Consider the following 16681-nt stretch of genomic DNA (forward strand, 5'->3'; position numbering starts at 1 on the left):
AAATCACCACCACAGATGGTACGTGTTGAAGTCGAGGGAAAGGAGATTGAAGCTCAGAATCTGGATTATGCAGACTGGATGAGGACGGATCAGTTGATTTCATCTTGGATAAGTGGAGCTGTTTCAGAAAACATTTTGGGCATGATCATCGGACTCGAGACTTCTTTCGAGGTATGGCAGACTTTATGTAATCGTTTTAGTCAAAAATCAGTGGCTAGGGAGTTTGAATTAAGGGGCAAACTCCAAGCGTGCCAAAAGAGGGATCGGTTGTTGTCTGATTATCTCAGGGAATTCAAACTAATTTGCGATCAGTTAAACGCAATTGGTAAGCCCGTGGATGAGATAACGAAGGTTTTTGGCGTTTTGGAGGGGTTAGGCTCGGAATATGAGAATTTCAGAACCACAATTTACTGCTTGAAACCTCAACCCGACTATGATGAGGTCATTTCACAGCTTGAGAGATTTGAGGCAAGGCTGCAAAATTACTCCTCTAATCAGTTTAACCCCAATTTGGCATATTATGGGCAGAGAACCATTGAGGGTGAACAGAAACTGGATTTTAACAGTGGGTTTAATTCACCAGATTATGCGTTTGTTAGTCAGAAGGGGAATAATCGGTTTTATGAAGGCAGAGGTGGAAGGAGTAATGGTAGAGGACGTGGCTATGACAATGGCAGAGGCCGTGGCTTTGGTTATCAAGGGAGAAATCGAGGCTACAGACCCTATGGCATGAATCAGGAGGCACAAGGGTTCAGACAACAGAATTTTTCTTATGGTTCAGGTCAAGGGTTTAAACCCTATGCAAGTTCTTCACAGAGGTACCAAGATGTTAAGTCCTACCCCTCACCCAATTCACCTGAGAACAAGAATTATCAAGAAGAAAGAGCACATGAGAATGTGAGAGTTGCTTGTCAAATTTGCAAGCGTCCGGGACATGACGCACTAAGGTGCTGGTATCGATTTGATAACTCCTTCCAAAGTGTGGAAATCCCAACTGCACTTGCTGCCATGCATCTTGAGGACCCAAAGGGAAGTGAATGGTACCCGGATACGGGTGCCACAGCTCATATCACCGCAAATCCCGGTATAATTCACAACCCTTCAAAGTATACTGGTAATGATAGTGTTATGATAGGTGATGGATCATGCCTTCCTATCACATTTACTGGTAATGCTTTCCTTCATACTGAGCTTGATATATTACCCCTTAATGACGTATTGGTGGTTCCAGAAATAACGAAAAACCTTCTATCAGTCTCAAAGCTAACCGATGATTATCCTTGCTCCTTTGTTTTTGACAAATATGGTGTTTATGTCAAGGACAATCAAACCAACTCAGTACTGATGCTCGGAAGGAAAGTTGGGGGACTTTACAGAGTCGATCAACAAGCAACTGAGGCTTTTTTTACTCAAAGACACAAGGCAGTGGGTGAAGAAGTGTGGCACCAGAGGCTTGCTCACACAAATGCTCAAACACTTAAAGTTCTGCAGAATCAGAAACTTATTCAGTGGAATAAACAAGCTCAGGCCATGTGTGGGAGCTGTCGGATTATAAAGAGTGCTAAGTTGTCATTTCCTCTATCAGAGTCTGCAACCAATTTTCCTCTAGAAAGGATTCATTGCGACATTTGGGGCCCGTCGCCAGTAAAATCCTTTCAAGGTTTCAGATTTTATGTCATGTTTGTAGATGACTTTTCCCGTTATAGTTGGGTATATCCAATGAAGTTAAAGTCGGAGTTTTATGATATCTTCATTCTCTTTCAAAAATGTGTGGAAAATCAATTCGACCGCAAAATCAAAGTGTTTCAAAGCGACGGAGGGGGAGAGTTTACTAGTACGAAATTTCAGAAACATTTGCAGAACTGTGGTATAAAGAATTACATGTCATGTCCATATACCCAGGAACAAAATGGGGTTTCAGAAAGGAAACATCGCCATCTTGTGGAGCTCGGATTGTCTATGCTTTATCACGCGAGAATTCCACTGATTTACTGGGTCAATTCATTTTTGACTGCAAACTATATCATCAATCTCCTTCCAACCCCAAATCTGCAGTTGGACAGTCCTCATAGTAAGATTTTTGGGCAAAAACCAAGATATGATTTTCTCAGAGTATTTGGTTGTGCCTGCTATCCTTGTCTCCGACCGTATGCGCAACACAAATTTGATCCCCGTTCTCTCACTTGTGTGTTTCTTGGTTACAGCGAGAAGCATAAAGGGTACCGTTGTCTTGTACCAACAGATGGGAGGATATATATCAGCAGAAACGTTACATTCGATGAAGCTCTCTTTCCATTTGCTCAAAAGTTGAATGATGTGTTCCCTCAATATACAATTTTGTATAAGAAATGGGTTGAAGAAGTGAAGTTCATGGGATCTGCTAGAGAATCAGAGTCAAGAAATAGTGCACATGATAATTCGGGTTTTTTACAAGATAATGATGTCCTTGAGATTGGACAAATCAGAGTGCCTTACAAGGAAACACCTATGTTACAGATGTCTCCCACTACTGAGTTGGAGAACACGTGTGTTCATGAACAATCTGAAGAAACTCAAGCAACTAACAGTTGTGAGCCACCTATATCAAATGCAGTGACTTCTGAACAGCCAAGAATCACTTCTACTCACCAAATGCAGACACGGCTTAAATCTGGGATTGTAAAGCCCAACCCCAAATACGCGTGCCTAGTTGAATACCAGGTTCCTGCAGAACCCAAATCTGTAAAATCAGCACTTGCACATGAAGGTTGGAATAAGGCCATGAGAGAGGAAATAGATGCCTTGCATGAGAACCAGACCTGGATTTTGGTTCCACGCACTAATCAAATGAATGTAATCGGGTGCAAATGGATATTTAAAACCAAGTTGGCCGCAGATGGGAGCCTTGACAAATTAAAGGCACGCTTGGTGGCTAAAGGCTATCACCAAGAAGAGGGGATCGATTTTCTCGAGACATTTAGTCCTGTGGTGAAACAGGCGACAATTCGCATTGTCCTCTCGGTAGCTATGGTGCAAAAATGGTCAATACCCCAATTAGACGTCAAGAATGCCTTCTTGCATGGTGCGCTTAATGAAACGGTATATATGGAGCAGCCCCCAGGATTCTCGGAACTCCCTAATCATATATGTTTGCTCCGAAAGTCTCTGTATGGTTTGCGTCAGGCTCCGCGTGCATGGTTCGAGAAATTCAGCAATTTCCTTTTGGAATCGGGCTTTTTCTGCAGTGCTACTGACCCATCTCTTTTTATCTTACACAAGGGTCAAGATACAGTCCTACTCTTGCTCTACATCGATGACATTGTGTTAACCGGAAGTTCAAATCAGCTGCTCACTGAGTTGATCAAATCTCTTAGCTCCAGCTTCCACATGAAAGACTTGGGCTGTTTACACTATTTCTTGGGTATAGAGGCCAAGTACACATCTGAAGAATTATTTCTTTGTCAAACGAAATATGCCATTGACCTCCTGGAACGAGCAAATATGAAGGAATGCAAGCCCATCTCCACACCCTTGTCACTAAAACCAGTTCACAACTCTGGTGATGATGTTTATCTTGACAACCCGTTGGCATACAGAAGCTTAGTGGGCGGTCTGCAATATCTAACGATAACCAGACCAGATATTGCATATGCTACGAACGTGTTATGCCAGAAAATGCAGAATCCGACAGTGGGTGACTTAAATAAATTGAAGCGAGTATTGCGTTATATCAAGGGGACAGTTAACTTGGGACTTTTCATTCACTCACATAGCTCGTTGAATTTATATGGTTTTTCGGATTCCGACTGGGCTGGTTGTGCCGATACGAGACGCTCCACTACGGGGTTTTGCACTTACCTTGGTTCAAATATCATCTCTTGGTCAGCAAAGAAACAGACAACAGTGTCACGGTCATCGACCGAAGCAGAGTATAGAGCACTCGCCTCTACTACTGCTGATCTTACGTGGATTGCATTTGTCCTGAGAGACATCGGGATTCACTTAACCTCACCAACGGTATTGTTTTGTGATAATCAATCTGCGATTTCTCTTACATCTAATCCTATCTTACATGCCAGGACGAAGCACATTGAAATCGATTTCCACTTCGTCCGTGAGAAGGTTTCGTTAGGTTTACTCAGTGTGCAATATGTTCCCAGCCATCATCAAATTGCGGACATTTTTACCAAGGCCTTGTCCAGATTTGATCATTGTTCTTTCAGAATCAAACTGGGTTTAGGTTTCAAAACCACACCCAGTTTGAGGGGGGATGTTGAGAGTAAAGGTCCGAAAACAAGTGGGGCCGCAGCCCAAGAGCGAGACAGCCTGGAGCTGACACCGTGGCCCATGGGGGGCACAACCATAATTTCGGAGGAGCGAAAACCCTAATCCTCCGTGAATATAAGAACGGAGCAAAACCTCTCTCATGACCTTCTTCTTCCTCTGTTCTTTTTTCTCTGTTTTTCTGGCTGTGTGTCCGTGTATGTGGTGATGATGGAGGGCTTTCAGATGAATTTTTACAAAGTATAAAGAAAGGGCTACGGTGATGAAGAGTTCTATTGATCTGGTTCTTGTGTAGTTTCTTTTCTTCATTATTTTGCCCTTTCACATTCCCTTGGTCACCCTCTCTCTGGGATCCATCCATGAACCGCCACTAACCCACATGGTCACTCCCTCTTTTTCACGAAAAATTATCAATTTGGGAATCGAATCGTAACCCCGATCATCTCCCAAAAGCAACTTACCATTCCGTGGTCGAATTTCCAAGCTCAAAAGAAAGTTGCAGGAGGAAGTTCCGTAGGAACTTTCTTTCGATACTGGCCTACCTTCAAAAAAGGCGAAAGCTATTCTTGAAGAGGAAGTAGAAACTAAAGGAGGACATTAATCTAATCAAATGACCCCAACAAAAGCAAGAAACCTACCCACTCCCGCATGCTCGATTGCGTCATTCGTGGGCCGCTTTGCCGCACCATCTCCACTTCCGCCTTAAAGCGACCTCATGATTTCCAGCTGATTGGATCGCCTTTTTTTGATTCCTGTGAGCTTTGCTTGCGATGTATATGTGGTGAAGCTCTCGTGCGTTTCTTTAGCTACTGGTGCTCTTCATGTTAGCTCAGCCTGAGCAAGGAAAGGGATGGGAGGTGGCAGGTGCAGGTCAAGATTCATTTACAAGGTTGCTTAATTGACTAGGAGGGCCTCCGCGGCCTGTCCGTTTGATTTAATATGATGGCGGGCTCCACAGATGCGTTTCCTATTTTTACGTGCCGGTGTCCATTCCTAATTCTTCATGTATCATTGTTTTGTTAGAGTAGTAATTAAATATTAAACTACGTCATTGTCTAATAACTTAAGCTTTTAGAACGGTTGACAGTGGTCTTATAAAAATCTCTCATCCTAAGAAAAGGAAATAACCCTCTAAAAGTTTTACATCCCGAAGATCTTGAGGTATGAACGATGACCGAGATGGAACATTTTAAGGACATGATCAGGTCCATTTTTTTTTTTCAGAATTAGAATAGATGGAGGTTATAAAAATGAGTATATTTGACTGCTAGCAATGTTCATAAAAAAAGAAGACCTTGATGGCATGAGCTATGCCCTTATTTTGACTAATTAATCACCATGCTGCTGCATTGGAAAAGTTACTAGTTGTTTGGTCACCTTTTTTTTTTCCTATTCAATACTGATAAATGATTTTTTAAGTATCGGAATACTCCACCTAGTCAAGCGGCAAGAACAACCCGACGGAATCATCCCGTTGGTGGAGTATAAATCCTGACATCATTAGACTTTAGTCCGACACCACTTAACCGTTATCTAATTAACCGCCACAATGGTGCTACCACTAATTAAGAATCCATGCCCATAGTGACCCTCAAATCGAACCGACCATTGTAAATTACATGACTTACTATAAAGCACTACATATTATCGAGGTGCCAAGTGTCTTTAGTGGTGGGCCATACGTTTTGCCTATTGTCACCGAAGGCAACTACCTGTCAACCGTGACTAGTCAACTCACAAAAAGTCTAATAACGTAAGGGGCCTCGTTCAGGCAGGATTGGACTCTTTTGAGGCTTGGTTCGTTTCTCAAAAAATAAACAATTTATAAAATGTTTTTAAAAAAAATGATCGATTGAATGGTATACTAAAATAAATAAATAAATAATATTTTTATCGACTACGAAAATATTTAGACATAAAATGTTATCGATAATGAAAATATTTTTAATAGATTAATCATTTCAAGCGATACAAGTAATTAATTTTAACATTCATTTTCCTTGAAATAAGGGAGCTTAAAATCCTAAATTTAAATTCTGTGTACCCATCTTTTTTTTCTAATTACTGACTTAATAATCATCAGAAGGTTAATCCGGATTCTAAACCCAGACGCTTTAACCCACATTTTGTCTTGTGGATTAATTCTCGAAGCCGGGCACTTTTACCGAGGTGTTTCCCAAGTTCAACATTAACAAATACATACTCTTCTTCAATTATTAAGGAAAAAGGCGTACCAAACCACTTGAGAAAAGCATAGAGAAGACATTTCTCCATTCACTGTGTGTTCCCATCAACTAAAGGCAAAAGGCACGAGCTCTATGCTTTTCATATATTCGTTTTTTTAATCTTATAATTGTGAGCTATGACGGGCAAAATCGATCCAATAATAATTGAGGCTATCAATTGACTCAATTAAAGCATAAAATTTGAACATATCTAATCTTGCTCGATGTAACTGGAAAGTGTTCAAAAAGGTGATTTACCAATGTGATTCAAACGAGATCTATCAAGAAAAAAAGAAGTTAATAAGTTTTAAGGGTCTAGGGACAAGCTTGGAAGAATTTTAAAAAGCATGCGAACTCCTATTCCTAAAGTTATTTGAGCAATAATGGTGATTTTTAAGAAAATTACTCTAATAAGCTCTTTCAAGCCTGAATTTTGCGTAGTTATAGCCCAAAAAGAGGGGATGAGATATGGTCAAGATGCGACTAGGGTTCAAGTGGATTAGCAAGGTTTGAATAAGCTATCGCCATAAGAGATATAGAAGAGCTCTATCGTATAGAGGGAGGGGTTTTTTTTAGCACTGGTTCAGCCTCGATAATAACTTCATTATTGGTCTCTAAGGGTGCGTTTGTTTCAAGGAAAGTATTTTTCGGGAATCCGTTTTCCGGACTTTCACCCGTTTGGTCCGTCGAAAATGATTAGTCAACCGAAAACACTTTCCAATTAAGGAAAATATTCATGTATAAAATTAAAAAAGTAAATTTCCTAATTTAAGAAAGTGAAAATACTTTCCGGAATTGCTTCCCTTTACTTTTTTACTATTTTATTCTTTTCTTTCACGTTTTCTTTTTTATTTTTAAAAATAAAAAAATTTAAAGATTCGAATTTTTTTTTTGCCCGAGATAAAATCATGGGATTGAAATCATTTTCCAAATAAGATCCAAACACCATAAAATGTTTTCGATCACACATCACCAAACAAAGGAAAACTAACTATTTTCCTGGAAAATGAATTTCCGAAAAATATTTTTCTAAAAACGTTACGTTTTCCGTGAAACAAACGCACCCTAAGTACATCAAGGAGGATACGATGGAGTCAGCTTCCAGCATTGAAGCTCAGCAGCTAATAATTCTCCCAACCAGGCTGTTTCAAAACCATTTTAGAGCACACGGTAGACAAGCAAACGACAAAAAAAGAACTAGGACAACAAAAATAAATAAGCAAATGGAGGCCAAAGCAAAAGCACCCAAATAAGCACATTTTCAACCTGTGCCCCCATGCCTTTTGTAAAAGTTCTGCCTTTTCCCACATTATTAGAATCGTGTTGCTAATATTCTTATTTTTTTTGGGTCTGAAAATATACTTCTATGAATATACAGAATCTCACCAAAATATCCCACCTCCCCTCTATTAAAGCCCATGTTCTCACTTCTCCAACGTTCAGTCAGATGGCAAAGAGTTCTCTCTAACCCTCTCTCTCTCTCTCCAAAGCCTCCTAGAGAAGTGCCCCAATTGCCTTCTCGCTCCCCAAACACTTGAAAATGGATCAATCTTATAGACCAAGAAAGCTCAAATCCACGAAGAAACACAAGAGCAGCCACCTCGCCCCTTCCAACAACCATCTGATTCTCAATCTTCTCACCGCAGCAATGTGCATTTTAGTCTGTTCTAACCATTTTTCGCTTCCCTCGTCCTCATTGGAGCCTTATATGAACCATTTTCTATCCATCACACTCCCTCACATAAAGTCGACCTTCCTTCACCCGAAGTGCCTCTTTATAGTGGTCAACGCCATCGTCGTGTTCCTCATCGGCGAATCGAGGCTCCGGGCCTCGCCCTCGTCTCCGGCCGATGACCTCTACACGGAATATATCGACCGAATCAGTCGAGGGAACAAGGGTTTCAAAGTCCACGATGCGGTTCCGAAGAAGAAAAATGATAAGGGGAGGGATTCTAAGAAGGACTTTATTAAAGAAGACCGTAGAGTTGAAGAAGTGGGAGCAGAAGGGACGAGGAAATTGGTGGAGAAGGATAAAGATGAGGAGGAATTGCCTGCTGAGGAATTGAATAGGAGAGTTGAAGCGTTCATTGCTAGGGTTAACAAGCGAAGGTCGCTTGAGCCAGATCTTTAATATGGGCCGACGCATGACTCCACCATATATATTTTGCATCATAGACCATTGTTGACTTTTGAAGTTGTAGGTTTAGGACATGATATAGATTAGATAAACAAAGGAATGCATCCTTCTAAAACTAATGAATTATCTTGCATACATAGTCTCTACAGTTGCAAGACGTTTTATCATCAGGAGTTCACTTCCTCCGGAATTAGTGTAGTAAATTTAAGTGGACGCACGGGATCTAATCTTTGTTGTTAATTCGACATGGCTCATCACAAAAGTCCTTCCTTTAGCAATGAAGACTTTGCAAAGTGTCCTGAAAAAGAAAGAGGATGATCAAGTTTTACATAATCTTGTAGGGCCCGATCTCAAAAAATCGGAATCGGTAACCGAATCGACAATTTGTTGATGGGTTCCCGGTTATGGTTATGAACATCGAGAACCAGCTAATTTCACTTTTTTGCTAACATTTTAATAGTTTTTATAAGATAATTTCATTAGTGGAGCTATGATGGAGTGCACTACTTTCACATTAGATCCCACAGCCCTAATTTTAGCATATATTGTAGGGTTTCTTTTCATGATATAATGGAAGAAAACGGGTTGCCTATTCGATCTTGGAGTAAGCTTGGTCGGTCTTAACTCCCGAGTGGGATTCGATATTTCATAGGACTGAACCTGCAACAATCTAGCTGATTTTTTGAGTTTTTACCTCGAGCTAAAAACAAAAACAAAAGCTCTGAAAAGCTTCCAAGATTTCCCTTAGGCTCCGTTCGTTTGGCGGAAAATATTCTCCTTTTGAAAAATATTTTCCCGGAACATAATTTTCCGGTGTTCGGCGATCAATATGAAAAAGTTTCGGAAAATATTTTTCACCGGCGACCGGCGGCGGCCGGCGGTGGCCGGCGACCGGCGGCGCGAGCGGCGGCGGCCACGCTGATCGGCCGTGGCGGCGGCGGCGGCCACGCGACCGGCTGCGGCGGCGGCGGCGGCCATGCGACCGGCCGAGGCGGCGGCGGGCGGCGGCGGCAGACCATTGCTAACGGTGGTGACCGGCAATCAACTTCCTCTCCCACGGAAAACATTTTCCCTCCCATGAGCAATTTTGCCTTCAATTTGGGGGAAAATGATTTCCTCTTTGTGAAAAGAGGAAATCATTTTCCTCAAAACAATGAAAGATTTGGGGGCGGGGAAGGAAAATATTTTCCCACGGAAAACATTTTCCGCCCCCGAACACCGGAAAACGCAAAAAATATTTTCCGGAAAAATATTTTTCCGCAAACGAACACAGCATTAGTGAAGGCAAAAAGTTATATGGCCCTAAACGATCGAATCGTTGCATTTACTCATGATCGTCAAGCTATGCATCCATCGAAGTTTCCCACTCGAAATCACTGCTACAATTAGATTATCTCAACGGTAGACCGGTCAAACGGGTGGATCGGATCGGGCTCGAGTCACGTTGAAAATGATCCAAATCAAATCAACTTATTTCACCCGTTTTGATCCAGTTCTATGAAATACAAATTTAGTGATTCATACCAGGCCCAACCATACCCGATTCGACCCATATTGTTCTAGAAAAATTTATACACAAACTAAGGAGAGAACGTGAAGCAAGCAAGCGCGAGATCGAGTGAGGTGAATATAAGTGAAGAGAGATTCATAAAGGTGGGTTGGGTTAATACCCAAATTATTTTGGGTTCTAAATTCATTCGTAATCCATTTACCGAACGTAACTAAGTCATCTGATGACTCGGCCTACCAAATATAGGTTGGCCCGTGCAGAGTTCAGCCCATTCAATCATACCCAATTTAACCTCGCCGATTAACCTAGTTAACCAAGCTTCATAAATCACCCAGAGGGGAGACGGTCTCCTCTGCAACTACCCCTCTTCCTTCTTCCTTCGGCTTCGGAGATTCCCAGGGCCTCGGCCCTCGCTCTCTCCGAAGCTTTTCTTTCCACACACACTGCCAATCTCTCTCTCTCTCTCTTGCTCCACGTTCCTTCTTCTTTAAGAGCCGAATCCAGAGAAGCACGGAATTTCTAGACGAAAGAGCTCAGCTGAGAGAGAGCAATACATGGCAGCCTTTTCTTCCACGCGTTGTCCATCACATGCAACGACCCCGTCCTCCCCGTCGCCGCGGCCTCGTCTACCTTCTTCGGTTTGCGGGCATGATCGGCGAGCGACGCTTCCCTCCATCCCAGGCGGGCTTGCGTTGCGGGCGCAGCCGTCGTCTCGGCTACGCAGGAGTCGCCGCGCCAATGCGGTTCGCCTGCATGAGGGTAACCTCGTCGGAATTGATGTTTTCCTCTTTCTATGCAAGTTTGGTTCGCAATGCCCACCACCCGCATTGTAGTTACTCGTGTCGGGTTTGGTGATGATAGCTTTTGAATATGGTACTGCATTTGGTTTCTTTGGCTTGCGTACCAAAAGTTTTACTGTCCATTTTGGTCCTGTTGCTTTCCCAGTTATTAGCTGTTGGCTACGCGATTACTATTTTTTTTCTCTCTTTTTTGCATACTGTGAGGGTTGTTTCTTTCGGATTGAGGCACTGTAGCGTAGTGGCTCCTTTTTCGTTTGTTGTGTTCATATTCCTTCTTCCAACCCAGTGAATCTTGCTTTGGTTTTGACGGACTAAATATGATACAGGAATAAAGATTCAGAAGATCTTTTTGGCATAAGATGATGCATATTTCTATGTTTCAAGATGTGAATCGAACTTGCTAGGAGTAGATGCCACCGGAAAGATTTTGATATTCGCGAAGGAATCAGCTGCAGCTTAATTGTGTGAGATTAGATTTTCGTTGAAGTTGGTTCAAGAGGGGTAGATAAAAAAATTTCCGGTGAGCTGAACGGAAGGACATTATGAAAAATGAGAGTATCTTGCACATCTTCTTCTGCCTAATGAATGTATCTGTACCTTCCAACTTCAGATTTTTTCCACTGATGAGGAACTTGGTTCTTAACTTCTTATTCAGCTTTTGTTAATCATAGGTGCAGGGGCTACAACAATCATTCCAATTGAAAACGAATTTCCAATGAAGAAATCAAAAGACTCCTTGTCATTGACCTTGCCCGAGGTGGAGAACATAAACATCAGCGAGAATGAGTCTACTGTCAGCATCACGGTGGTTGGGGCCTCTGGTGACCTTGCCAAAAAGAAGATCTTTCCTGCGCTTTTTGCACTATTTTATGAAGACTGTCTCCCTAAGGTGTGGAAGTTCTCTAGTTGCTCTGTTCCAAATTTTTAGTAGTTATGATTCTGTCTTTTTATCTTGATCCCCTAGGACTTCATCCAAATTGCTTCACACATTTTTATTGATTTTGTGGTTGCAGCACTTCACTATATATGGTTATGGTCGGAGTAAGATGACTGATGCTGAACTCAGAAACATGATCAGTAAATCTCTAACTTGCAGGATCGATAAAAGGTAAATGCAGCTTTTGGCTCGTACACCACAAGTGGCTAATATTTCACATTCATGAATCCTTCTTTAGTTCTTTTGTTGCAGTCATGAAGAAAGTCTTTTTTCGTAACTATTTGAAATTCCAATTCAAAAGCTTAAACTATTAGGTGGAGGAAGATTATTATGTTCAATGCTCATAAGAAGCTTATAAATGTGATGTTGGTATCAGCACCTCTCTCATAAGCACATTGGATGAAGAGCGGCATGTACAAAATAACAAATAGGCATAGGACAAACAAGAATTACATGCGGAATGAAACTTGAAATGGGCCTTAAAGAATTTAAACTTGGTCTAATACCATATTTAAATTTCGACAGTTCAAGCCTATAAGACAGATGAAGATTATCAGTATACAAGGTATATATAAACCCAGTAGAAAAGTATCACAGGATGCACACAGTTATACCGCTAGCATGGTGCAACAAGCCAGTCACTATTTTACAAAGGGATTGATGTTACGACAAATAGGGAAATCTATCTCTGAATTGCCAATATCTTAAATCTAATTGGTGATGCATGAATTATATGATACATAAGATGCTTCTCCTCCCCAACAGTCTAGACCTCTCATTTTGGATTATTAAACATATGAGAATTCTCACCGTTGATAACCATTAATTCTGGATTTTCAGTGAGAATTGTGAAGAAAAGATGGACCAGTTCCTGGAGAGATGTTTCTATCATTCAGGCCATTATGATTCCCCAGAGAACTTTGCAGAGCTAGATAAGGAGCTAAAGCTGCATGAGGTAAAAGCTCACAAATTAATTTAACAGGGTACATTTTTTTATTATATCTGTGCTAACAATGAACTGGGTACATGTTAGTTTGCATCTTGTTCTCTCAATTGCGTTGTGATATTTTATGAGCAGCTGACAATTATAGCCCCAGTGGTTATTTTGATAAAAGTATGGTTTAGTTGTAGTAGAAGAACTGGAATGGAGGTGTACTAGTTGTTGAAAACATGTTGGTTCCAGGAGTAGGTTTAGTTGTTTTTCTTGTGAAAAAATTCTTGTATGCACCCAGAGCATGTGAGTCCACTTTGTCTCAGCCATTGAGTGGTGGGGACCCCACGTGAGAGCCACATTATCTAAAGGTTGAGATGGAGCGGGCTCATATCCATCAAGTAGAATTTGGTCATTTGTTTCAAATGAAATTGCTGATGCACATATCTTATGATTTTAAGTTAAGATTCTTAGCTAGTCCTATTTTACCAAGAGCATTTCAGTGGTATGAGTTAGTGATGGGAATGTTTGGATGCGAACTTAGCTGATCCTAGACATAATACACCAAGATCATGACTTGCAAGGTGGTTAAAGATCCCTGGGCAACTATGAACCCATGTACACTCCTAGAAGACTAATCTTGATTGAAAGTCCAAATGGTGGGTTAGCCAACTATATTCGATAGTGTTTCAGGCTCTCGAGTTGACCTAAAAATGGGAGGCTTGGAACGGAAGATGTGTGAGTTGACAGATTGAAATGCTGAAATAGAACAGTTCAAGTGCCTGGCAGTTTTGCATATTTGATTTTGAAAGGCCACCCCTGGGATAAACCAACAGATGCTCAGCAGCTATTTAAGTTGCTTCGCCGGTATCTTTCAGTAGTTACAATCATCTATTTGTGAAACTCCCTGTCCATCTGCTGTCTCGAGTTAATAATTTTGTTGGGATCCGCATCTACACATGAAGGCTCACTCTGAGAACTAATGTGCTACATGGGAGTGTAGTTTTTGTTCCTTTTGACTGGTAAATAAAGTTTTGCATATGAAACTTAGGTCGGCAATGACTTTTCAGAGTGCTCTGTGTCTTGGTGCTTGATACAGTATTAGAGGGTGTATACTGGAATTACAGACTATGTGGTTGTATGTGATTCCCTGGTCACGTAGTATTTGTAAATTGTAAGTATTCTATCTTTGAATCTGATTTACACCCCCACCACACCCCCCCGCCCCCTCAGATGAGGTAATGAATCCTTAATTTGCTGGTTTCTTGATCAATGTCTCAACCTGCATTTTCCGTTTTTCCTTTTGTAATCATCCTCATCCTGTCTTGAGTTGACTTCCATTAATTATGGCAATGATGTAACCTGTGTAGGGCAGGAGAATTTCTAATCGCCTCTTCTATTTGTCGATTCCTCCAAATATCTTCGTAGATGCTGTAAGATGTTCAAGCTCATCAGCTGCATCCGGAAACGGCTGGACTAGAGTAATTGTGGAGAAACCTTTCGGTCGGGATTCAGAATCCTCAGCTGCTCTGACAAAAGCACTCAAGCAATACTTAGAGGAAAATCAAATATTCAGGTGAGTAATTATAGACAATTTGGTTCTTTGCATGCGATGAGCACTAGTACTACTAATTGACATGCATCATTTCTTTACAGGATCGACCATTACTTAGGAAAGGAGCTAGTGGAGAACTTGTCAGTCCTCCGCTTCTCAAACCTCATATTTGAACCTTTGTGGTCAAGAAAGTATATAAGGAATGTACAGTTGATATTCTCAGAAGATTTTGGCACCGAAGGGCGTGGAGGGTAAATTTCTCTCCTACTTTGTCTTTTTAAGGTCAATTGGAAGTCCATATAGTCATTGTTTGTGGATGTGGATCTTTTTAGGTACTTTGACAACTACGGAATAATAAGGGACATCATGCAAAACCATCTACTTCAAATACTGGCCCTTTTTGCCATGGAAACTCCAGTCAGCTTGGATGCAGAGGATATCAGAAATGAGAAGGTTTTAACCCGAATCTTTATGTGGCATCTCCTAATTCTTCTAGGCATACTTGAGTAGCATTTCAAACGGCTCACATGGGAGAGCTCAGTGTCATTGCGTGTGAGCCATGACTCCAATTATATGTGGCCCATACCAGGTCAAAGTTTTACGTTGCATGAAGCCTTTACATCTTGATGACGTGGTAATTGGTCAGTACACAAGCCACAAGGAGGGATCTACCACTTACCTGGCCTACACCGATGACAAGACTGTGCCAAAGGGGAGCTTAACTCCTACTTTCGCCGCGGCAGCCCTTTTCATAAACAACGCAAGATGGGAAGGGGTGCCTTTCTTGATGAAAGCTGGAAAAGCATTACAAGATCGGAGGTACCTAGAGTTGCTAAAAGTTGAAGATTCAACATATCTATATGTTATTCTATATGAAACTTGCACGTTTTGATTGCGCATACTCATCCATCTCTTGCCTAACGATCCAATTTTCCTTGCCTTTTGCACCGTTATTTTTCAGGGCTGAGATAAGAGTACAGTTCAGGCACGTGCCTGGCAATTTGTATAACCAGAAACTTGGGACGGATCTTAATCAAGCCACAAATGAGCTTGTCATCAGAGTGCAGCCAGATGAGGCTATTTATTTGCTAATAAACAATAAGGTCCCTGGGTTGGAAATGAAATTGGACCACAGTAATCTGAATCTACACTATGCCGCGAGGTACAATTATATTTCTGACATTTTTCAAAAAGTTTTTGCAAAATATACTTCTGAGCATATGCAATTGTAAATCTCTCCCTTTTAATTTCGTTGAAATGACATATTTTTGGTAGTGAGATACTACTAGCAAAACATGCTCACATCAATAATTGTAGAATATAGACACTGTAGTATTTCTTCAAGCATCCATTTTGTCCATTTTTTCCTTCCTTTTAATTTGTTGATTGTGATTCTAGTTATAAAGAGAAGTTCTAGCACAATGTCTTAGTGGCTTTACATTTGAAGTACCTGGGGAAAATGGGGAAAAGAGAAACAAATTTCGACACTTCATGTGATAATGCTTCATTTAGTGATACATGCTCATGACAACTTCTGCTCGTGCCTTTTGTAGATATTCCAAGGAGATTCCTGATGCATATGAAAGGCTTTTGCTTGATGCTATCGAAGGGGAAAGGAGAGTCTTTATCCGTAGTGATGAGTTGGATGCTGCTTGGGCTATCTTCACGCCTGTGTTGAAAGAGATTGAGGAGAAGAAAACCATCCCCGAGAGCTATCCTTACGGCAGTCAGGGCCCTGTTGGGGCACACCGTCTTGCTGCAAGGTACAACGTAAGGTGGGGTGATCTCGGCACAGGCCAGTGACCTACAACAGATAACATTCTTCTATTTGTTTGTTTTTCCGTTCATATTTTTCCCCACTTCAAGTTGCATTATTTGTAATCTTGGTCCAGAAACTGCTCATTGCAAAAATTTGAGCATTTACCAGGACTTTGGCCAGATGTGAAAGGCTTCAGTTTAGGGGTATAAAGTAGTCAATCCTACAGGTATGAGGTACAGGGCCAAGGAAGAGCCATAAAGTCTCCTTTACCATTCGTTCTTGTCAAATACTTCTCAAACACTGGAATAATTTGCTCTTTCATGAATACAAATAATAACCCCATTTTTGTTTTTCCTTTCGAAGTCGGATGGCAAATGATGCTACTCTTCGGGATCGTTGTTTAGGCCAATCAGGCCATGGATCAGAAACCCGTAAACAATCCTCGTCTCTTTTATCCACTTTATTTGCTGACCCAGAATAGGAATCGTCTATTCTTCTATTCTGGGCCGGTGTCATTGCTCAAGCGTTTGCTTTTGGGACATCTGAAGTTGCGTGATATGCATA

At 41.2% G+C, this 16681-nt stretch overlaps 2 protein-coding genes across 2 annotated transcripts; both read left to right on the forward strand.

The window, feature by feature from the left end:
* Positions 1 to 7918: 7918 nt before the first annotated feature.
* On the forward strand, positions 7919 to 8795 carry LOC115680246 (uncharacterized). Its single transcript, XM_030604019.2, has one exon. It carries the CDS (start codon positions 8029 to 8031, stop codon positions 8617 to 8619), a length of 591 nt encoding a protein of 196 aa, XP_030459879.1. The 5' UTR covers positions 7919 to 8028; the 3' UTR covers positions 8620 to 8795.
* Positions 8796 to 10472: 1677 nt separating this feature from the next.
* On the forward strand, positions 10473 to 16335 carry LOC115680243 (glucose-6-phosphate 1-dehydrogenase, chloroplastic-like). The gene is made up of 10 exons (XM_030604017.2): positions 10473 to 10894; positions 11607 to 11824; positions 11949 to 12043; positions 12713 to 12827; positions 14174 to 14379; positions 14460 to 14609; positions 14691 to 14811; positions 14948 to 15177; positions 15320 to 15520; positions 15912 to 16335. Exons 1-10 carry the CDS (start codon positions 10690 to 10692, stop codon positions 16159 to 16161), a joined length of 1791 nt encoding a protein of 596 aa, XP_030459877.1. The 5' UTR covers positions 10473 to 10689; the 3' UTR covers positions 16162 to 16335.
* Positions 16336 to 16681: the final 346 nt, after the last annotated feature.

The sequence above is a fragment of the Syzygium oleosum genome, unplaced genomic scaffold, assembly GCF_021117445.2.
Source record: "Syzygium oleosum isolate NSW1041296 unplaced genomic scaffold, Sole_v2.1 Sole_v2.06, whole genome shotgun sequence".
NCBI lineage: Eukaryota > Viridiplantae > Streptophyta > Magnoliopsida > Myrtales > Myrtaceae > Syzygium > Syzygium oleosum.